Here is a 20398-nt window from a genome sequence, read left to right on the forward strand (position 1 = left end):
TTTCTAGCAATAAATTGATTCACAATTTAGTTTTACACCTCTATATCTAAGAGTATGCAAACTGGATATAAAATTTATGTTTGTTATTGTATACAGCCAGCTGAAATTTTCGGACGTTTTATTTTGAGCAAAAATGGAAGTAAGTGACATTTTACAACCTCTGATTACATGTCGACCATGTCCTTATTAACTCTAGGGTACATTTTTATGCTAGAGGACCATAGAACTAACTAGGGGAAGTGGATTGAAAGTGTATCAATGAACCCTTCAAACATTTGGTAAAAGTGGTTCAGAAGGACGCTGATCTTTGCCCCTTATCCGCTCTTGTGACATTAACATCAAATAATCTTACCATGAGATATGAAATGATAGTTGGGAGGGCTGTGAAGATCAGGGAAACTGTGGGGTTCATCTATGCAAAAGTCAGTGAAACCGCGAAATCACCAGAATTGAAGTAAATAATTTGCCAGTTATTAAGGTAGAAAGTCTTGTCTCTTTTCACAGTAACCTTTCCAGTCTTCACTTGCACCACTCAAGCCTACAACATGTACTACACATTACAATTTATGGCGAGGAAAGCGTGCATTTACATTGAGTAAGGTGAATATTTTATTTTGATTTAGTTATTATGTCTTAGTATTCATTCCTTTATGTATTTGTCTCTGTTTTGTGTTTATTTCTTTAGTTAATATGTCATTAGTTTTGTACTTTATATATGTTAGGATAATTGAAAATCACCACCCAGGAATGCATCTTCAACTTACATTATGCTAATGATATAATGTCCTTGATACAGCATTGGGATTATTTCTCATGTTAGCTGAGATGGCATGGGCGGCTGAGGCCCTAATCAAGGCCATCCCATGAACACTATATATATATATATATATATATATATTTTTTTTTTTTTCATACTGTTCGCCATTTCCCGCGTTTGCGAGGTAGCGTTAAGAACAGAGGACTGGGCCTCAGAGGGAAAATCCCCACCTGGCCCCCCTCTCCGTTCCTTCCTTTGGAAAATAAAAAAAAAAAAAAAACGAGAGGGGAGGATTTCCAGCCACCCGCTCCCTCCCCTTTTAGTCACCTTCTACGACACGCAGGGAATACGTGGGAAGTATTCTTTCTCCCCTATCCCCAGGGATAATATATATATATATATATATATATATATATATATATATATATATATATATATATTACCCCAGACGCTTCACATGCCTTGATTCACTCCACTGACAGCACGTCAACCCCTGTATACCACATCGCTCCAATTCACTCTATTCCTTGCCCTCCTTACACCCTCCTGCATGTTCAGGCCCCGATCACACAAAATCTTTTTCACTCCATCTTTCCACCTCCAATTTGGTCTCCCTCTTCTCCTCGTTCCCTCCACCTCCGACACATATATCCTCTTGGTCAATCTTTCCTCACTCATTCTCTCCATGTGACCAAACCATTTCAAAACACCCTCTTCTGCTCTCTCAACCACGCTCTTTTTATTTCCACACATCTCTCTTACCCTTACGTTACTTACTCGATCAAACCACCTCACACCACACATTGTCCTCAAACATCTCATTTCCAGCACATCCATCCTCCTGCGCACAACTCTATCCATAGCCCACGCCTCGCAACCATACAACATTGTTGGAACCACTATTCCTTCAAACATACCCATTTTTGCTTTCCGAGATACTGTTCTCGACTTCCACACATTTTTCAAGGCTCCCAAAATTTTCGCCCCCTCCCCCACCCTATGATCCACTTCCGCTTCCATGGTTCCATCCGCTGACAGATCCACTCCCAGATATCTAAAACACTTCACTTCCTCCAGTTTTTCTCCATTCAAACTCACCTCCCAATTGACTTGACCCTCAACCCTACTGTACCTAATAACCTTGCTCTTATTCACATTTACTCTTAACTTTCTTCTTCCACACACTTTACCAAACTCAGTCACCAGCTTCTGCAGTTTCTCACATGAATCAGCCACCAGCGCTGTATCATCAGCGAACAACAACTGACTCACTTCCCAAGCTCTCTCATCCCCAACAGACTTCATACTTGCCCCTCTTTCCAGGACTCTTGCATTTACCTCCCTAACAACCCCATCCATAAACAAATTAAACAACCATGGAGACATCACACACCCCTGCCGCAAACCTACATTCACTGAGAACCAATCACTTTCCTCTCTTCCTACACGTACACATGCCTTACATCCTCGATAAAAACTTTTCACTGCTTCTAACAACTTGCCTCCCACACCATATATTCTTAATACCTTCCACAGAGCATCTCTATCAACTCTATCATATGCCTTCTCCAGATCCATAAATGCTACATACAAATCCATTTGCTTTTCTAAGTATTTCTCACATACATTCTTCAAAGCAAACACCTGATCCACACATCCTCTACCACTTCTGAAACCGCACTGCTCTTCCCCAATCTGATGCTCTGTACATGCCTTCACCCTCTCAATCAATACCCTCCCATATAATTTACCAGGAATACTCAACAAACTTATACCTCTGTAATTTGAGCACTCACTCTTATCCCCTTTGCCTTTGTACAATGGCACTATGCACGCATTCCGCCAATCCTCAGGCACCTCACCATGAGTCATACATACATTAAATAACCTTACCAACCAGTCAACAATACAGTCACCCCCTTTTTTAATAAATTCCACTGATATATATATCATAGGTTCCCATTTTATTGACCAACCCTTAGGGGTGGATGAACAGCTAAATTGACTGTGGACCAACTGTCATACCCAGGATTCAAACTGGTGCGCTTGACTCTAGGCGGCCTGTGAATGCATCACAGTTAGGAACGCTTACCACTACACCACAGGAGTCCATAATGCATCTCCAGCATTAATTGAAAAACCTTTGAATGATTTTCTGTTACAAAGATGAAGAAAAGACATGTAGAGTGCAAGTAGGTGACTATATGGTATTAAACTTATAGTAATATTATTTTTTTCCAACATTGTTTCAGACAGTCGCAGGTTCAAGCAATTCTAGCAAAGTTGACAAAATGGCAGACTTTAAAGCTCGCTTGGCTAAGCTACATAGTAAAAGAGTAAGTGTTCCTTTTGTTGAATTTTGAAATAATTTGCTCTGCAATAAGTGATATTTCAGTTCTGCTAGATGTTCAGACTGCTTAATATGTTTATTTATCCTTATATTTTACAGTCTCCACCACTGCTGTGTATAGATTAATGTGTAAGATTGACTGTACATACATCTGTTAGATAAAGCTGTCTTGAAAGTCTACTAGAATGGTGTGAGGATCAAGCTTCACAGTGATTTTTTTCACTGATTTCTTTTTTCCACCATTTCCCAAGTTAGCACCAGGAATAGATGAAGAAAGGTGGTATTCACTCATCCATCCTCTAGCTGATATATGTAATGCACCAAAATAACAGCTTCCAGTCCACAACCATGCTCCCACACGCCTTTCTGTGGTTTACCCCACTGCTTCACATGCCCTGGTTTAATCCATTAATAGCATTGATATCAGGGCAAATTATTAGATCACCAGTACCATTGATGGCCTGAGTGTTGCTGGGATCCTGGGTAAGGGAGTCATTTGGGTCCCTTTAAAAGCTTAATTTTGATGACCTACAAGAAACTAAGATATTTCTTTATTTCAAATTCACATAGTCATATCCATGAAAGTGCAATGAATGTGTCATGATGTGATATTGTTAATATGGTTAATACAAAATGATGCTGATAATGCAACATTTTGTGGCCCCTGAAGTGTGGGGCCCAAGTTGGTCACCCAGTTTGCCCTCCCCAAAGGCAGCTCCTACTAGTACATTCAGATTAATGTTGATGAACTCATACTTATGTATTCATTAATAATCAAGGGAAGATGTCCAGGTGTAAGGATTTTTGGAGTGGATTTTTATGAATATTACAGTCCTAGTAAGCTTTCTGTTAATATTATTTTTTGTTGCTGCATCTCTAACTGTTTCGGAATTTATGGAGCAGTCTTTCATGTTCCAGAATGAAGCTGCAGTTTTGAACCATAAGGAAGTTGTGGAAGAAGACCGTTTAAAGCAAATGCCCAAAAACTACTTGAAGAAACGCCAAAGACTAGAAGCTGAGTATGAAGAAGAGCAAAGGAGGGAGGCTGCTGTAGCAGAGGTTAAACACTAATTGATAATTTTTTATTTTTAGTAGTAGGAGTAACCATTTTCATTTTACCATATTTAATACCTCGCTAATGTGGGAGACAGTAAGGTAACGCAAGGAAACAAACGAAAGAATGGCCCAACCCACCCACATACACATGTATATGCATACATGCCCACACACACACATGTACATACCTATACATTTCAACATATACATACACAGATGTATACATATATACACATGTACTTATTCATACTTGCTGCCTTCTTCCATTCCCATGCCCACGCCGCCATACATGAAATGTCACCCCTCTCCCCCCCGCGTATGTGCTAGGTAGGGCTAGGAAAAGACAACAAAGGCCACTTAGATAGATAGATTTCTTTATCTGTTATTATCTGTAATTCTTTCCCCATTGTTACAAGGTGGATCAGGTATCTACATTCTCTTAGATTACTCTTACACATTCTCCATTCATGCACAGTGTGTTAGAGTGAAAAATGAACTTTCACATTTACATTGGCATGTCTCACTTTTTCACTTTGCTCTCTATTTTGTTTTATCTGGTGAGACCAATATCTCCGTTCATGTTATCCCTATACACAAAACACTACCATTGAATTTGATTTTAACTCATTCCTCAGGCATGCTCATCTGATATATCCCCAGCCCATATTCCTCAGGCATGCTCATCTGATATATCCCCAGCCCATATTGATTCTCTAATTACATCTATTAGATTCCTTTGAAGTCTGTCTGTCCTCCTTGTACCTCCATCTGTTATCTCTTGAATATTTGACCGTACCATCCACTCCTCTTACCTCTAGACATAGCATACATATTATGATTTCCATCCCTTCCCAATATTATTTTCCTTTCAAAGTTTTCTTTCCAGCTTCCACTCACATTCTCTGGCTTTGATTGCAATTAACTGCCTGTATCATTTATTGCCTTCCTTTACAGTCTTATTAAACTTTCAATTCCTTTCCATTGGCTGTCTATGTTTGTGTTTGTAACAACCTATTTGCATTTACCAAATTGTACTGTACAGTGAGGGAGTTTTTCTCTGAACACTCTTCTGTCATACAGCTTCTCATATTTCTCTATGCTGTCTGCATTAACTATGTCTACTTTCGCTTTATTCCAATCATCCACCACCCATATAGAAGTATTTCTTCACATCTCTCAAGTCTTTTGCTTAATTCGTTGTATGTTCTCTTGCTCTGTCGTTAAATCTCTTGAAAAACTGTTTATTGTCTTTGTCATTAATTTGGTTTAAAGGTTGGGTTACCTCTCACTCTTCTTTCTAGCCTTTCCCTGTAACTCAGCTCTCTTAATTTTGATACCAACTATATTGCTCTCCTTTGCACCTTCTCCATTAACTCTTTGTGCCTCTTTAGTTGCAGTGACCAGACTTGAGAAATATGTTCAAGTTTTAGGTTTATGTATGATGTGAACAGCTTGTTGAATATTTCCTTATCTATGAACTTCAGTGAAAGTATTATTTTCAAGGAGACGCTTCGTGTCCTTAACTATTCTCTGAAGGTAGGAACATGGCAACACGTTAAGGACAGTGTCACCTCACACATTTCTAAAACACAGATTCCTGCATCTTATTTCCTTTTACATGATGATCATATTGAGACCTTTTTTTCAATGAGATCCATCCTCATTTCTCTACATTTTTTCTTTTTCTTTTAAACTATCCGCCATTTCCCGCATTAGCGAGGTAGCGTTGAGAACAGAGGACTGGGCCTTTGTGGAATATCCTCACCTGGCCCCCCTCAGACCATCTTTGGAGTCTGCTAAGGTCCCCTTGTAAGTTGATGCAGTCTTCCATACTTTTCACCTCCTTCATGATCATGCATCCTCTGGAGACATATTCAAGTAGGAGTTTATACCTTCTGGCACGTCATCGAGAAGAGTAATGGTTCTAGAACAGAACCCTCCAGCGCTTCCCTGGTTACCTCTACCCATTTCGAGAAGGCTCCTTTGACATGCTTCATTTGTTCCCTTCCACTGAGGTATTCTTCTGTCCATTTAATGAGAGATCCCCTTATTCTTGCCCGATGATCCAGCTTCTTGATTAGCCTTAGCCTCTCATGTATACAGTGTCAAATGCTTTTTGGCAGTCCAGATGCAGACAATCCATGTACTCTTCTCTTTCATCTAAGACCGTGTTTATTCTTTCATAGAACTGTAAAAGGTTTGTATGCATGACCTCCTCTATAGAAAGTCCTCCATTTGCTTTATTATTATCTTTTTCAGAACTTACAGCCCTCACTTGTCAGTGAGAATAGTCAGTAATTCAGTGTTTCTTCTCTTTAAAAATGAAGGCAATTAGAACAGAGTATGAAAACTAGTACTTATATATGAGGTTTACAAATGTTCATAATGTAGTTTGTTGTGTGAGAACATGAAACAGACAAACCATCAAATAGAGAAACGACATGAATACTGTTAAAGAAGAATAAATGTCTGTGTGAAAAATGGTTGAACCAAGTTTTTTTCTCATGATGTTTTGTTTGCTACTGACATAGCAGTGAGTTTATTTCATGTGTTATAGTGGTAAAATGAAGTAGGAATCACCCATATATGGTAAATTCTTTAATTATTGAGGAATGAGGTCATTCCAAATTCTAAAGGAAGTAAGTTGAAAGTATTAGGACTGACTTTTATGGAAAAGCATGTACTGTGTCAGCAGCTTTGGTCATTATTGGCTGAATTGCAAGTTAAAGTTTCATAAGAACATAAACCAGAGATTCATGAAATGTGAATAATTTAGATACTACTTTTAGGGTAAAGATTATGATCGCTTAAGGATGATGAATGTAGGAGCAGATGAAGCAGAGCGCTGGGAGAGGCGAAAGAAGAAAAAGAACCCAGACCAGGGCTTTTCAACTTACGAGGATGCCACCATCAGGTAAAGAAACAAAATATGAAGTATTTCATTTTGATAGAAGCAAGATCATGTTGCTGTATCCTACATATATATAATTCACTTAAACTGTAATGAAGTTCGGTACAGATCTGTTAGATATTAACTAATTCTCTGAGGTCTTGACTAATTGTACCGATACATCTTTATATGTTTCAATCAGATGATTTTAAATATGCTTATTTTGTGCAGTCAGGGTAATCATGCCTTGAAAATTGATTATCATCTTTCCACATGTTATTTAAATCAGTAGGTTTCCTAATCAATGTTGATGACGGTCTTGTCCAAAGTTTTTCACTCATGAGTGCTGAATGTAGCAATATATGCATTTTGGAACAAGATTTCTGTCTGTTTTCAAGGGAAAAAAGAGTGAAGTTCTCTCACTAATAGTACAGAATTAAACAAACCAGATAATGGGTAGAGTGACAGACAGGAATATGGGAGTAGGAAAAATAGCAATTTAGAAAGTTTGTAAAATTGGGGTTACACCAAACACAAAATTGTATTTAGCATGTATTGGTGCCTGTGATCATCATTGCTAAGAGTCACATCCAACACCAGTGGAACAGGATTTGGAATATTGTAAACATCCCTAACTAAAGCTACCAATGTTGTTCTCAGTAATGTCGAATACAGGCATGTCTGCACAGTCACAACAGTGCAAGAAACATTTTTGTCAAAAGTTTGGACGAAAGCTGGTTACATTGTTTAACAAAGTGTTTAACAAAGTTGAAACAATCCAGATCAGTGGCATGTGTTTTGGTAACGTAGGCAGTAAAAACGGAGTTGTAGTAATCATATTTCCTACATCAGTGCTAACTACCAGTGTAGCCAACAATAACCTTATCAGTGGGAGATAGTTTATATTACCAGCACTATTGCTAATGATAATGTAGCCAATGTCTTTGTATATGGGTCACAACATTGCTGATAACTATGTAGCCAACACTTTACTGATATTGTTTCCAGTGGATCCATGGCACTGTAGCAACACTGTGGAATAATACTATCATTGTTACTTACACTGCCAGTCCATACCAGGTGTCATCCACGTTATTTTTAACCATGTTCGCGGTGTTGTTACGTTGATGTGAGCCCCCCCACCTTGAGATTCTTCACAGCTTCAGAAGTTAACCAGCCTTTAATGAGAGACTGTATTGTGAATGAATCCAATGCAGTTAAGGCTTCAGTTGCATAATGAAAGCTTGAAAATGTTTTTTCCTTATAGTAAACCCTTGATTTATTGGACTAAGGGGGGATGGAGTGTCTGCTAATGCCTTAAGTCCGTTAAATGGAATGTAACCTATTACTGTGCCACATTTAAGTTCACATGCTTTCTTTTAACCCCTCTATCACTGTACAATTTAGTGTGTGGTACAATGGTTGGGTGGTGGGCACCTGGCAGCGTGGGGATGCTCGTTGGGCAGTTGGAGGCAGGAGTCAGACTGAGATAGAGGTGATGCCACCCCTCTCCTGTGAAAGGATACTTCTTAACAATAAAGTAAGGATGGACTACCTACTTTCATTGCATCTCTTACATGGCGCAGAGGGTAGGATTCAAACCTATGTGGGGAAATCCCACGTTATCTTAAGGCTGCTCACCTTCTTCATGGGATGGGGTGCACCCAAGGAAATTGCCTTTGATGGCAGAACCAATCTAGACAGTGAGGAAATGGAAGCTTTCTATAGAAAATGGGGAATCATGGCTTGCATCTCCTCAGCCCATTTCCCTCAGTCCAATGGACTGTGAGCATGTTCTCCTCCATACAGTTTTTGGTTCTAAATGATTTTGGATTAGAAACAGACATTCTCAGTCAACACTTCCTTGTATCTTTCTCCTTTTTTAATCTCTTCCAGTATTAACCATCCAGGGTTTCTCCATGTTTTCTCACTCCTCTTTTGTGTTCCACTTAACACCCCAGTCTTTTTAGAGATTTTATGTTTAAAAACTGCATTTTACTTCTTGAACAGGCAGTATAATCGTCTAGTTAAGAATGTGAAGGTCGATGTGGCAGAGTATGAGAAAGAGAAACATGCTGTTGGGGAAAGTGCATTTTATGGAGAAGACAACACTATTGCCATTGGTCTGCACAAGGATTCTAAAGATGCCATTGACAATATGGTAGAGGATTTGGAAAAACAGTAAGTTTTTGTTTTCAATCTTTGCATTTGGAGTCCTCTGATATATGTTTAGACTCATGCATGCTTGTTCTATGGTGACTTCCCTTCTTTTGATAAGCTTTTCATGTCATTTGCCTTATATCTTCCTCCATCAGTTTCTTTATGTCTTCTAGTTGCTGTTACTCAGGTTTTTAGTATGATTGTTCCATGCATCTGATATAATGACAGTCATGCATTACAGGTTTTACACATAATGCATATCTGTTGATGCTGGTCCTAAGAATGTTATAAAGCTTTATATCTTGCATAATGGAACAATGGAGAAAGGACTTTGATTTTCATTTATGATCATTATGTATTGTTCAGGAAGGCACAATAGTTTCACCTTTTTAAAGGGCTATAGTGCCAAAATCGTTCAAACATTGTGGTGGAGCCTTGTTTGCAAGATAAATTGAGTGTCTCTTAGTAGATTAGACAAATACATGCATTATATATGCAAATTGTTATTATCTTGTTCTTTCTTTATATGAAAAAATGAAACCACCAAGATTAAGGTACAAAGGCACTAAATTGGCAGATTTGGACAGTTGCAACTGAGTTTCATTCCTTCTGTAGATGTTTTTTCTCCACATACACCATATATGAATGATAGCGCATTCTCATACTTATCAGTGTTTCTCAGATGGTTATTTTTATTCCATCTGTGCTTCAGTTTACGCTTTCTCTTTTTCTCCTTTGTTATATTTTATTATTGCTTTCCTTCTTGTATTACACAAGTTTAGGGAGCCCTAATTCTTCACTATATATATTCTTTTCTCCAGTTCAACATATGGCATTTGTTCCCCTTATTTGATGGGAACACCAGCCAGCCACTCTTTAGCAATTCCTTCAATAATTATTGTGTTTTTTCTTTATATGGTGGGAAATCTGTATCATTGGAAATGTTAAGATTCCTTGTTCATACAGGAATTGGTACATCGTAAGCTGGATAAAGATTCATGGATGCCTGATTTGGTGCATTTTTTTTTTCTCAAACAGAATTGCCAAGAGGGAAAAGTACTCCCGCCGTCGCACGTTTGATGACGATGCTGATATTAACTTCATCAATGAGCGCAACATGAAGTTCAACAAAAAGTTGGAACGCTTTTATGGTTCATATACTGAAGAAATCAAGCAGAATTTGGAGAGAGGGACAGCAGTGTGAGGTTCATAGTCACTGTAGTATTCTGGTGTGAGAAAATATATGTATTAGCTAGCAGCAGTACAAAGTAGAAAAGCAAGTGATTTCCTGTCTATCCTTAATGTTGTTCTGGTCTAAAGGAGTTGAGGAGCACAATTATTTTCTTGTTAGAATGACTACCTTTTAGTACAATAGCTGAGAATTACTGACATTTTGAACACACACACACACAAGATTTAGAGGTCTTTTGGTTTCCTGTTACTGTTTTGTACAAGTAAGATGAGAGAGTGTAGTGTGATGGGAGCCCTGAATGATATAGCTTGTGAATACGATATTTTGACTGTGCCAGATTAAGGAGTAAAGTAGCTGTTGGAAAGACCAGGTAAAGCAAATAGAATGATCAGGAATGTTGCAAACAGACATGTTATAATTCCTCCACAAATGGAATTGATTATGATTACCTTGGTAAGTCCATGATTATAATTATCACTTTTCTGAATTAAGGGATTCAGATATGATTATGAATCCTCAGAGTATTTGGAATCAGTTTCAGTTATTACAATTACTGATTTCAATTACAGTATTTAGCCAGTACAGACTCAAATTGAATTCATTCTACAATGAAGTGGCATAGACCATATGACCATGTAATGGACAAATAAAGTATCATATCAGTGATTCGACCACTGAGCCACCAGCACCTGTATGCTTGACAGGACTAAGGTGTGAACAAAAGTTTCAGAACTGTTTCCCAAATCCTTGTGTCCTGCCTTGCCCTCATGTGCTCTCCACATTGTAAATATGATAGGAATAGAGAGTTAAGGGAGAGAGTGGTACAGGGTAGAAGAGTCACTGGGTCCCTTAATAGAATAATGAAGGGTAGAGTTGTAAGTATGGAAGTGAAGAAAGGATTAAGGGATAGCATATTCATCCCAGCTCTGACCTATGCAGCCAGAACATGGATATGGAATTATTCACAGATGTCAAGAATCTAAGCTTTGAAAATGAGCTATTTGAGAGGAGCATGTGGTATGACTAGATGGAATGAAGAAAGAAATGGGGTAAATGAGAAATTTTGCATGGCAGTGAATGCAAAGGGATTGAATTGTGGAGTGGTAGAGTGGGTGAAATGTAATACTTTGAGATGGTTTCGGTATGTGGAAAGAATGCAAGACAGGGAGTTTACAAGGAAGAGTGTATGATAGTATGATTAAAGGGGTTGGTGTGAGAGGAAGGCCTCCTGCGATATGGGGAATTAGAGTGGAAGAGCACTAGAGGGAGAGAAATGGTGGAAGAATGCCTGAAATTGTCTGCAAGGGAGGCATGTAAAGGAAAAGTGGAGATTCTTTTGCCATGGCCATCAGTTTGATGGGAGTTCCCAAAGGAAATGGACATCAGAGATGAAGATTGATAGATAGTAATTATGGAATGTGATCATGATCATGATTCCTTTTGCCTTGGTATTGATTGTAATTGCAGTTTCATGGTCTCCTAAGACAGTGGAATTGAACATGATTACATATCCTTTAAAAATATGGAATCAGTCCCTGGTTATGATTGCAACATGTCTGGTTGCCAGTATCTGTAAATTGAAACTATAAAAGATTGTTCTTGTAAATGATATCCAAACAAGGTATTGTAAAAAACTGACGATTAGAGAAGTTTATCAAAGAAATGCTACAGAGGACAATGAGTAAAAAGAAAAGTAACATATTACTAATAGGCAATTATGCAAGCTGATGTGCTTCTGAAAAATAAATTTCAGGATAGGTACTGTTTTATGCCAATAAGTTAATTAACTGTTATTCTTAGAAATTGGGGCAACAGTTTAAAATGTTCAACCATAGATAGCGGCCGATGTTGATTGACGTTTATAGCAGCCATCATCAGTCAATATTTTGACTTTTCGTGACTGTTTTAAGTATCTAGCTGACTTATGATTAGCATATGGAGGTCTTTTTTCATCCTTAAAAAGATGTAAGAAAAATTTTTGCTCTCCTTATTACCAGTCACCATTATAAATGCATACCTGTTCACCTGAAGGTTATGTGCTCATGTTGACCCTGTGGAAAATATGTAGTTTGTTGGATGACCAAAGTTATTAGAAGGAACACTTTCGATATGTATCACTAGTTCACCAACAATGCTTTGCTTATGTATGAAACAGTAGTGTACATGAAGTAGGAGTTAAGAGTTTTAGTATAGGAAGGAAATGAATCCTTCAGTATCCTCTTTAGACTTGCCGGCTGATCTACTTAACGCTAAATTATAATGTGATAGGTCAGGTATTTCTAAATGAATTTATGTTAGTAACCACTACCACCACTGTACCTGCATATGATTTAAGAGTACAAAATGGAAACAACTTTAATAGAAAGGAAGAAGTGTTATTTTCATGTCTTCCTCAGTTATCAAGGGCTCTTAGATGCATCATTCACACCCCCTCCCAGCACTCGCTTAGCAGGCTAACAAAGAGGTAATAATATTACTTTCTGTAAATTTTCTATTACTTTGAGTGCTAATGTATCATTTCATAAGGCCATTCTTTTTTTAATCTATTGTTATTAGCACACTCCATGATGGACTTTCCAGACCATGCCTGTCATTTAAGGGTTAAGTGGTACATGAACCAGTAAAACAGGGATTTACAAGCTAAGGCAAAGAAAATCAGACCACCAGTCAGACCAGGTTCGGAAAGCTTGTTTCAAGAACACACACTCACAATTCAAGCTAGGCAAGAATTTTTTTATTTTATTTTTGATCAGAAATGTATTCATAAAAGAAAAATATCAAACAGTTGTGGCTAGATCACTTAGAAGGAAGCTAGAAAATGAGGATCTTACAGTATGAAATAAAGGGTGAAAATATAATCAGTTGAGTACTGAAAGATCAATCATCTTTGACCATAAGTGTAGGGAAGTTAGTTGAAATAAGTTAAAAAAGGATCTGAGGTTATCACAGTTGAAAGTAGAAATCAAAGATCTTGGTAAGTGTCAAGATGGGAAAGGAAATGAGGGAATCATAGCATATAGTTAAAAAGAGCATGAACACAAATTGGTTAAGGAGATTCAGTAAGTATGTAACCTGAGGAAAGAAGCGGAGATAAAAGGAAAAATATGATTAGAAGGGTCTTTTCTTGATGTCCTAGAGACTTATGACAAAAGAAAGTGCCCGTAACATGAGTACATAAATTGTTGATAAAAGTGAGTGGAGAGAGGAATCAGGAACAATTTCTGGGGCTGCTCAACAGACTCTGAGCATGAAGACTAGTGCAATGGAACAGACCTGGGGACATTGAGACAGAGTTATACAGGGAATAGTGAAGCTGTAGAAAAAGCAATATGCACTGGTAAAGATGAAAAAATCAGCAGAATTTATGGTCTAGTAAAGGATGCAGAGCATACAGGATTATTACTTGTTAACAAAGAGAGAGATATTAGAGAAAGCCACAGACATGGAGAGTGACAACAAAGAAGGAATTAGAAGGAATAGTCAAGCAGGAGATTGATAGACATAAATCAGTGATGATTTTTGGACTGAAAGATCATATTCCTGAAAGAGAAGAGGGTGGGGAAAGAAGAAATGCTGATTTATTGGTTTACTAGAGACATTAGAAATGCCAAACACAGTTTCCATGATAAAAGGAAGGAGGACAACCAGTTATGGTTACATTTGATTTGGAGTCATCTAGCTAGCAGGTATATGGGTTGGCTAAGAAATTTAAAACAAGATGGAATTCAGTAAGGTGTTCATCAGACATGATAGACCAAGAAAGGAGGGGAAGAATAACAAAGAAAGCAGACAGAAAGAAAAAAAAACGGGAGACAATGGATGAGGCAAAAGGATGGAATAATCCCACCACTAGTACATAGAGACGAGGAATCTTAAATGGTGATATATCAGACTGAAAATAATGTATACAAATGCAGATGGGCTAGTAGCAAATGGTATAGAACTGGAATTCAAGGAGTGAATTCTAGAAAGTGCATGTGTTATTGCAGCTGTGAAGACAGAACTTAATAAAAGAGGTAAGATCTCAACTGTTTTATCCAGAGGGATACATATTAGCATGGAGGGAAAGAGAAGATATGGAATGGCCTCCTTGATAAGAGATACTCTTATAAGACTGGGAAATGCAGGTATGAGGTCCATTTAAACAATACATATTGGGATGGGTAAGTTTAGGAAAGAAGTGCATAATGAACTGGAGCAAATTTACAATGGTACATGATGCCTAAAACATGCACTTATCAGAGATTTAAGGGACTGGTTCACCAACTGACAAGATCTTATCTTCAGACATAGCAGCATGAAAATTGAGAATATATATATATTTATTATTTATTTATTTTGCTTTGTCGCTGTCTCCCGCGTTAGCAAGGTAGCGCAAGGAAACAGACGAAAGAATGGCCCAACCCACCCACACACACCTGTATATACATACATGTCCACTCACGCACATATACATACCTATACATCTCAACGTATACATTTATATACACACTCAGACATATACATATATACACATGTACATAATTCATACTGTCTGCCCTTATTCATTCCCATCGCCACCCTGCCACACATGAAATGAAAACCCCCTCCCCCCGCATGTGTGCGAGGTAGCGCTAGGAAAAGACAACAAAGGCCACATTCGTTCACACTCAACCTCTAGCTGTCATGTATAATGCACGGAAATCACAGCTCCCTTTCCACATCATGCCCTACAAAGCTTTCCATGGTTTACCCCAGACGCTTCACATGCCCTGGCTCAATCCATTGACAGCATGTCGACTCCAGTATACCACATCGTTCCAATTCACTATATTCCTTGCACGCTTTCACCCTCCTGCATGTTCAGGCCCCGATCGCTCAAAATCAGTTGTTGTTCGCTGATGATACAGCGCTGGTGGCTGATTCATGTGAGAAACTACAGAAGCTGGTGACTGAGTATGGTAAAGTGTGTGAAAGAAGAAAGTTATGAGTAAATGTGAATAAGAGCAAGGTTATTAGGTACAGTAGGGTTGAGGGTCAAGTCAGTTGGGAGGTAAGTTTGAATTGAGAAAAACTGGAGGAAGTAAAGTGTTTTAGATATCTGGGAGTGGATCTGGCAGCGGATGGAACCATGGAAGCGGAAGTGAATCATAGGGTGGGGGAGGGGGCGAAAATCCTGGGAGCCTTGAAGAATGTGTGGAAGTCGAGAACATTATCTCGGAAAGCAAAAATGGGTATGTTTGAAGAAATAGTGGTTCCAACAATGTTGTATGGTTGCGAGGCGTGGGCTATGGATAGAGTTGTGCGCAGGAGGATGGATGTGCTGGAAATGAGATGTTTGAGGACAATGTGTGGTGTGAGGTGGTTTGATCGAGTAAGTAACGTAAGGGTAAGAGAGATGTGTGGAAATAAAAAGAGCGTGGTTGAGAGAGCAGAAGAGGGTGTTTTGAAATGGTTTGGGCACATGGAGAGAATGAGTGAGGAAAGATTGACCAAGAGGATATATGTGTCGGAGGTGGAGGGAACGAGGAGAAGTGGGAGACCAAATTGGAGGTGGAAAGATGGAGTGAAAAAGATTTTGTGTGATCGGGGCCTGAACATGCAGGAGGGTGAAAGGAGGGCAAGGAATAGAGTGAATTGGATCGATGTGGTATACCGGGGTTGACGTGCTGTCAGTGGATTGAATCAGGGCATGTGAAGCATCTGGGGTAAACCATGGAAAGCTGTGTAGGTATGTATATTTGCGTGTGTGGACGTGTATGTATATACATGTGTATGGGGTTGGGTTGGGCCATTTCTTTCGTCTGTTTCCTTGCGCTACCTCGCAAACGTGGGAGACAGCGACAAAGCAAGAAAAAAAGAATATATATATATTATATATTTTTTTCATACTATTCGCCATTTCCAATGTTAGTGAGGTAGCTTTATGAACAGAGGACTGAGCCTTTGAAGGAAATCCTCACTTGGCCCCCTTCTCTGTTCCTTCTCTCGGAAAATTAAAAAATGAGAGGGGAGGATTTCCAGCCCCCCACTCCCCTAGCATAAGCCAGGTACCCAGCTTATTACCCAAACCCACAGGGGAGAATGAACAGCTGGGTTGACTGTTGACCAGCTACCATGACCAGGATTCTAACCTATTCACTTTACCCTAGGTGGCCTTTGAGTGTATAACAGTCAGCAGGGCTGACAACAACACTGATATCAAAATCATTATATTATCATGAATTACAAGTTGAGCATTCCTAGTTTAGGAAGAACTAGGAATATAAAGCAACCACAGGAAACCCCATATGGAAGGGTCTGTGGTGCCTGTAGTTTTGGTACATTACACATAACGGCTAGAAGATGGATGTGAGAAAATATGGGTATTTTGTTGGCTGTTTTTGGCATTACCTTGCTAATGCACAATATGACAAACAAGCATGAAAAAATATTTACTGGATTGGCCAGTCCCGTGTGCAGGGGTTTGTGCTTTGCATATTGAGAGTCCCTGGAAAAAGTGCCCAACCACTCACAATGGTCACTAGCAAGTAACTGAGGCCTCCAGGAAACATCAGTGGCTCGTCCTTTGGATTGCCATTTTTTTTTTTTTTTTTTTTTTATACCTCGTCGCTGTCTCCCGCATTTGCGAGGTAGCGCAAGGAAACAGACGAAAGAAATGGCCCATTGCCATTTATGGACAGCTAAAAGAGTGTACAGTACTATAAAACTCAACTTAGGGCAGGAAAGCATATTGCCTCAACTGAGGCCAGTAGCACCCAACTACACTTGTCTCTGTTGTGGATGGAAGCACAGAAAGGGTTAATGACTTTTACCCTATATCTATATAGTTCCTTCTTCAAGGCCTCTGGCAAACATTTTCTAATGCTTTCTCCAGGTTCAGAAATGCTTATGGCTGTAGGTGGTAAGAAATCACTACCACCTAGGTATCAGGAGGAGTTATAGTGGCATAGCAAGCCAGCTCCGTGATGGCTGTCATATGACCCTGCCCTGACTCAGGGCACTATTGCTTTTTTTTCTGCCTCATTAACATGTGGGTTGCTGGATTTCAAATCCATAAACACAAACTTTCTCCATCTTTCACATAACTCCTGACAACATGTAAGTCACAACTCTTAATTCTAAATCACAAGTTTCCTCTATCCTTGGGTATGGTTGAGTAAGCAGTCTACCCTTCCCTCTACTGCATGTAATTAGAGGTGATTAATCAGGGCTGGAGTCCCTTCCCTCCTTGAACTGTCACTTTCTAAAAGAAGTTGCAGAAGAAAGAACCACACAAGGATGGCTCCCAGCAAGCTTTTGCTGGCGTCTGAATGTACATTGATGTTACCAGAATAAGATGTGAAATAGATGCTATGCTTAAGGATAGACACCTGTGTTCAAGGGGATAAGAGAATATTTGTTTAGGAATGTCTTTGGGTAAAAGCCTAAGGTTAGTGCAAGGATGTGAGAAAAAGAAAGAGGGTGGCGCTTATGATGGAGGAGCTGTGGGAATGTGTTAGTGTTAGCAAGTGGGTTCAAGACTGATGTGGGGCAAGAATGAAACTAGAATACGAGAGGTGGGTGATTGTCAGTGCCTGTGCCCCCGTTTTTTAGGAGCCGAGTTAAGGCTAAGTTTTGATACAAGGGATTCAGCACTAATGATGGGCAATTTGAATGCAAGATTGGGTGAAGTGGCAGTTGAAAGTATAACTGGATACAAAGGGAACAGCATATTGACATGGGTGCAGTAAAAACAACTGGTGATGGGAATTCCTACTTTTAAAAAGGATGCATACTTAAGTATGAATGGATGAGTGAGGTACGAGATCAGTGGGCATTATTAAATCATATACTAACTGACATGCATTGAAAGGAGAGGCTGTTAGATGTGAATGAATGTGCTGCGAGAGCAGCAGGTAAGATGTCTGATCATTTCGTGGTGGAGAAATTTTGCAATGTCTTTTGGAAAAGAGAAAATGCCAGAGATGGGAAGGTGATGAAACTGAGCATGGAAGAGTGGCTTGAGTGTATAGATACCAAGATTAAGTGAAGAGTTGCAGAGGGTGAGAGTAAATGAAAAAAGGGGAATGGTTAAGAAGAGTAAGGTATTCTGAGAAAGTCCTTATATGTGCTGGTGAAGTGTATGAAAAGTGGGATGTGGGCGTATTGAAAGTGGTGGTAGGAGGAAGTTCGTTTGCTGTTGAAAAAAAACAGTATCTGCAAAGGATTGCAAATGATTGGGAGTTGTACGAGAGAAAGTAGCAGGAGATCAAGAAGGCACACTAACACATATACACATTTGAGTGGTGGTGCCAGACTCCGCTTGTGAGATTATACTACTAGTGGAAAATTATCTTCAGTGAGGTTGTATCTTTGTCAGTGAACTTTCAAAAAGGCATTTATTTTTGTCAGGGAACTTTTCACCCATAGGGTCTATCGTATCCCTGCATATGATTGGTGTGCATACAGCCTTGATGCTAAAGGAACCCATAAAAGGGTTCCGAAGTTACAGAAAGTGTTTGAATTTATATTTTTCTGTTAGTTGAGATGGCACAGGTAACTGAATGCCCTTGTCAAGGCCATTTCATTAATGCTATATATATATATATATATATATCCATATACCGTAGCCTATACCAGATACCCAGTTTATTGACCAATCCTTAAGGTAGGATGAACAGCTAGGATGACTGTATCCTAGGCAGCCCAAGCATGCATCACAGTTAGTAGTGCTAATCACTCTTAACTTGGAGGTTCTCTTGCATGGATGAATTCATTTATTATACTAGGCACTGCATGCCTGTTGGAAAGGCCTTCACCTTTCATAATACTATTATTTTTTTTTTTCTCCCGCGTTTGTGAGGTAGCGCAAGGAAACAGACGAAAGAAATGGCCCAACCCACCCCCATACACATGTATATACATACGTCCACACACGCAAATATACATACCTACACAGCTTTCCATGGTTTACCCCAGACGCTTCACATGCCTTGATTCAATCCACTGACAGCACGTCAACCCCGGTATACCACATCGATCCAATTCACTCTATTCCTTGCCCTCCTTTCCCCCTCCTGCATGTTCAGGCCCCGATCACACAAAATCTTTTTCACTCCATCTTTCCACCTCCAATTTGGTCTCCCTCTTCTCCTCGTTCCCTCCACCTCCGACACATATATCCTCTTGGTCAATCTTTCCTCACTCATTCTCTCCATGTGCCCAAACCATTTCAAAACACCCTCTTCTGCTCTCTCAACCACACTCTTTTTATTTCCAAACATCTCTCTTACCCTTACGTTACTTACTCGATCAAACCACCTCACACCACACATTGTCCTCAAACATCTCATTTCCAGCACATCCATCCTCCTGCGCACAACTCTATCCATAGCCCACGCCTCGCAACCATACAACATTGTTGGAACCACTATTCCTTCAAACATACCCATTTTTGCTTTCCGAGATAATGTTCTCAACTTCCACACATTCTTCAAGGCTCCCAGAATTTTCGCCCCCTCCCCCACCCTATGATCCACTTCCGCTTCCATGGTTCCATCCACTGCCAGATCCACTCCCAGATATCTAAAACACTTCACTTCCTCCAGTTTTTCTCCATTCAAACTCACCTCCCAATTGACTTGACCCTCAACCCTACTGTACCTAATAACCTTGCTCTTATTCACATTTACTCTTAACTTTCTTCTTTCACACACTTTACCAAACTCAGTCACCAGCTTCTGCAGTTTCTCACATGAATCAGCCACCAGCGCTGTATCATCAGCGAACAACAACTGACTCACTTCCCAAGCTCTCTCATCCCTAACAGACTTCATACTTGCCCATCTTTCCAAAACTCTTGCATTCACCTCCCTAACAACCCCATCCATAAACAAATTATTTCTTTTTAATATAGGTATTTCTTCAAGTAAACTCATTGCACATCTTGGGGCCCACCATAGGGAAGGTCATCAACCCTTTAGATAGTGAAACAGGGATCAGTAATTTACATTTTGGAAAATGATACATAAG

The 20398-nt window shown here is 39.4% G+C and overlaps 1 protein-coding gene across 2 annotated transcripts; it reads left to right on the forward strand.

Moving 5' to 3' along the window:
- The first annotated feature begins 64 nt into the window (after positions 1–64).
- On the forward strand, positions 65–10493 carry LOC139760219 (pre-mRNA-splicing factor syf2). Of its 2 annotated transcripts, XM_071683158.1 has the most exons (7): positions 121–139; positions 505–600; positions 3010–3093; positions 4026–4166; positions 6953–7077; positions 9064–9234; positions 10252–10493. In XM_071683158.1, exons 3-7 carry the CDS (start codon positions 3049–3051, stop codon positions 10415–10417), a joined length of 648 nt encoding a protein of 215 aa, XP_071539259.1. In that variant the 5' UTR covers positions 121–139; positions 505–600; positions 3010–3048; the 3' UTR covers positions 10418–10493. The 2 variants fall into 2 exon arrangements, with proteins under 2 accessions (XP_071539252.1, XP_071539259.1); XM_071683151.1 differs by lacking the exon at positions 505–600 and having other exon boundaries at positions 65–139.
- The last annotated feature ends 9905 nt before the right edge of the window (positions 10494–20398 follow it).

The sequence above is a fragment of the Panulirus ornatus genome, chromosome 3 (assembly GCF_036320965.1).
Source record: "Panulirus ornatus isolate Po-2019 chromosome 3, ASM3632096v1, whole genome shotgun sequence".
Classification (NCBI taxonomy): domain Eukaryota; kingdom Metazoa; phylum Arthropoda; class Malacostraca; order Decapoda; family Palinuridae; genus Panulirus; species Panulirus ornatus.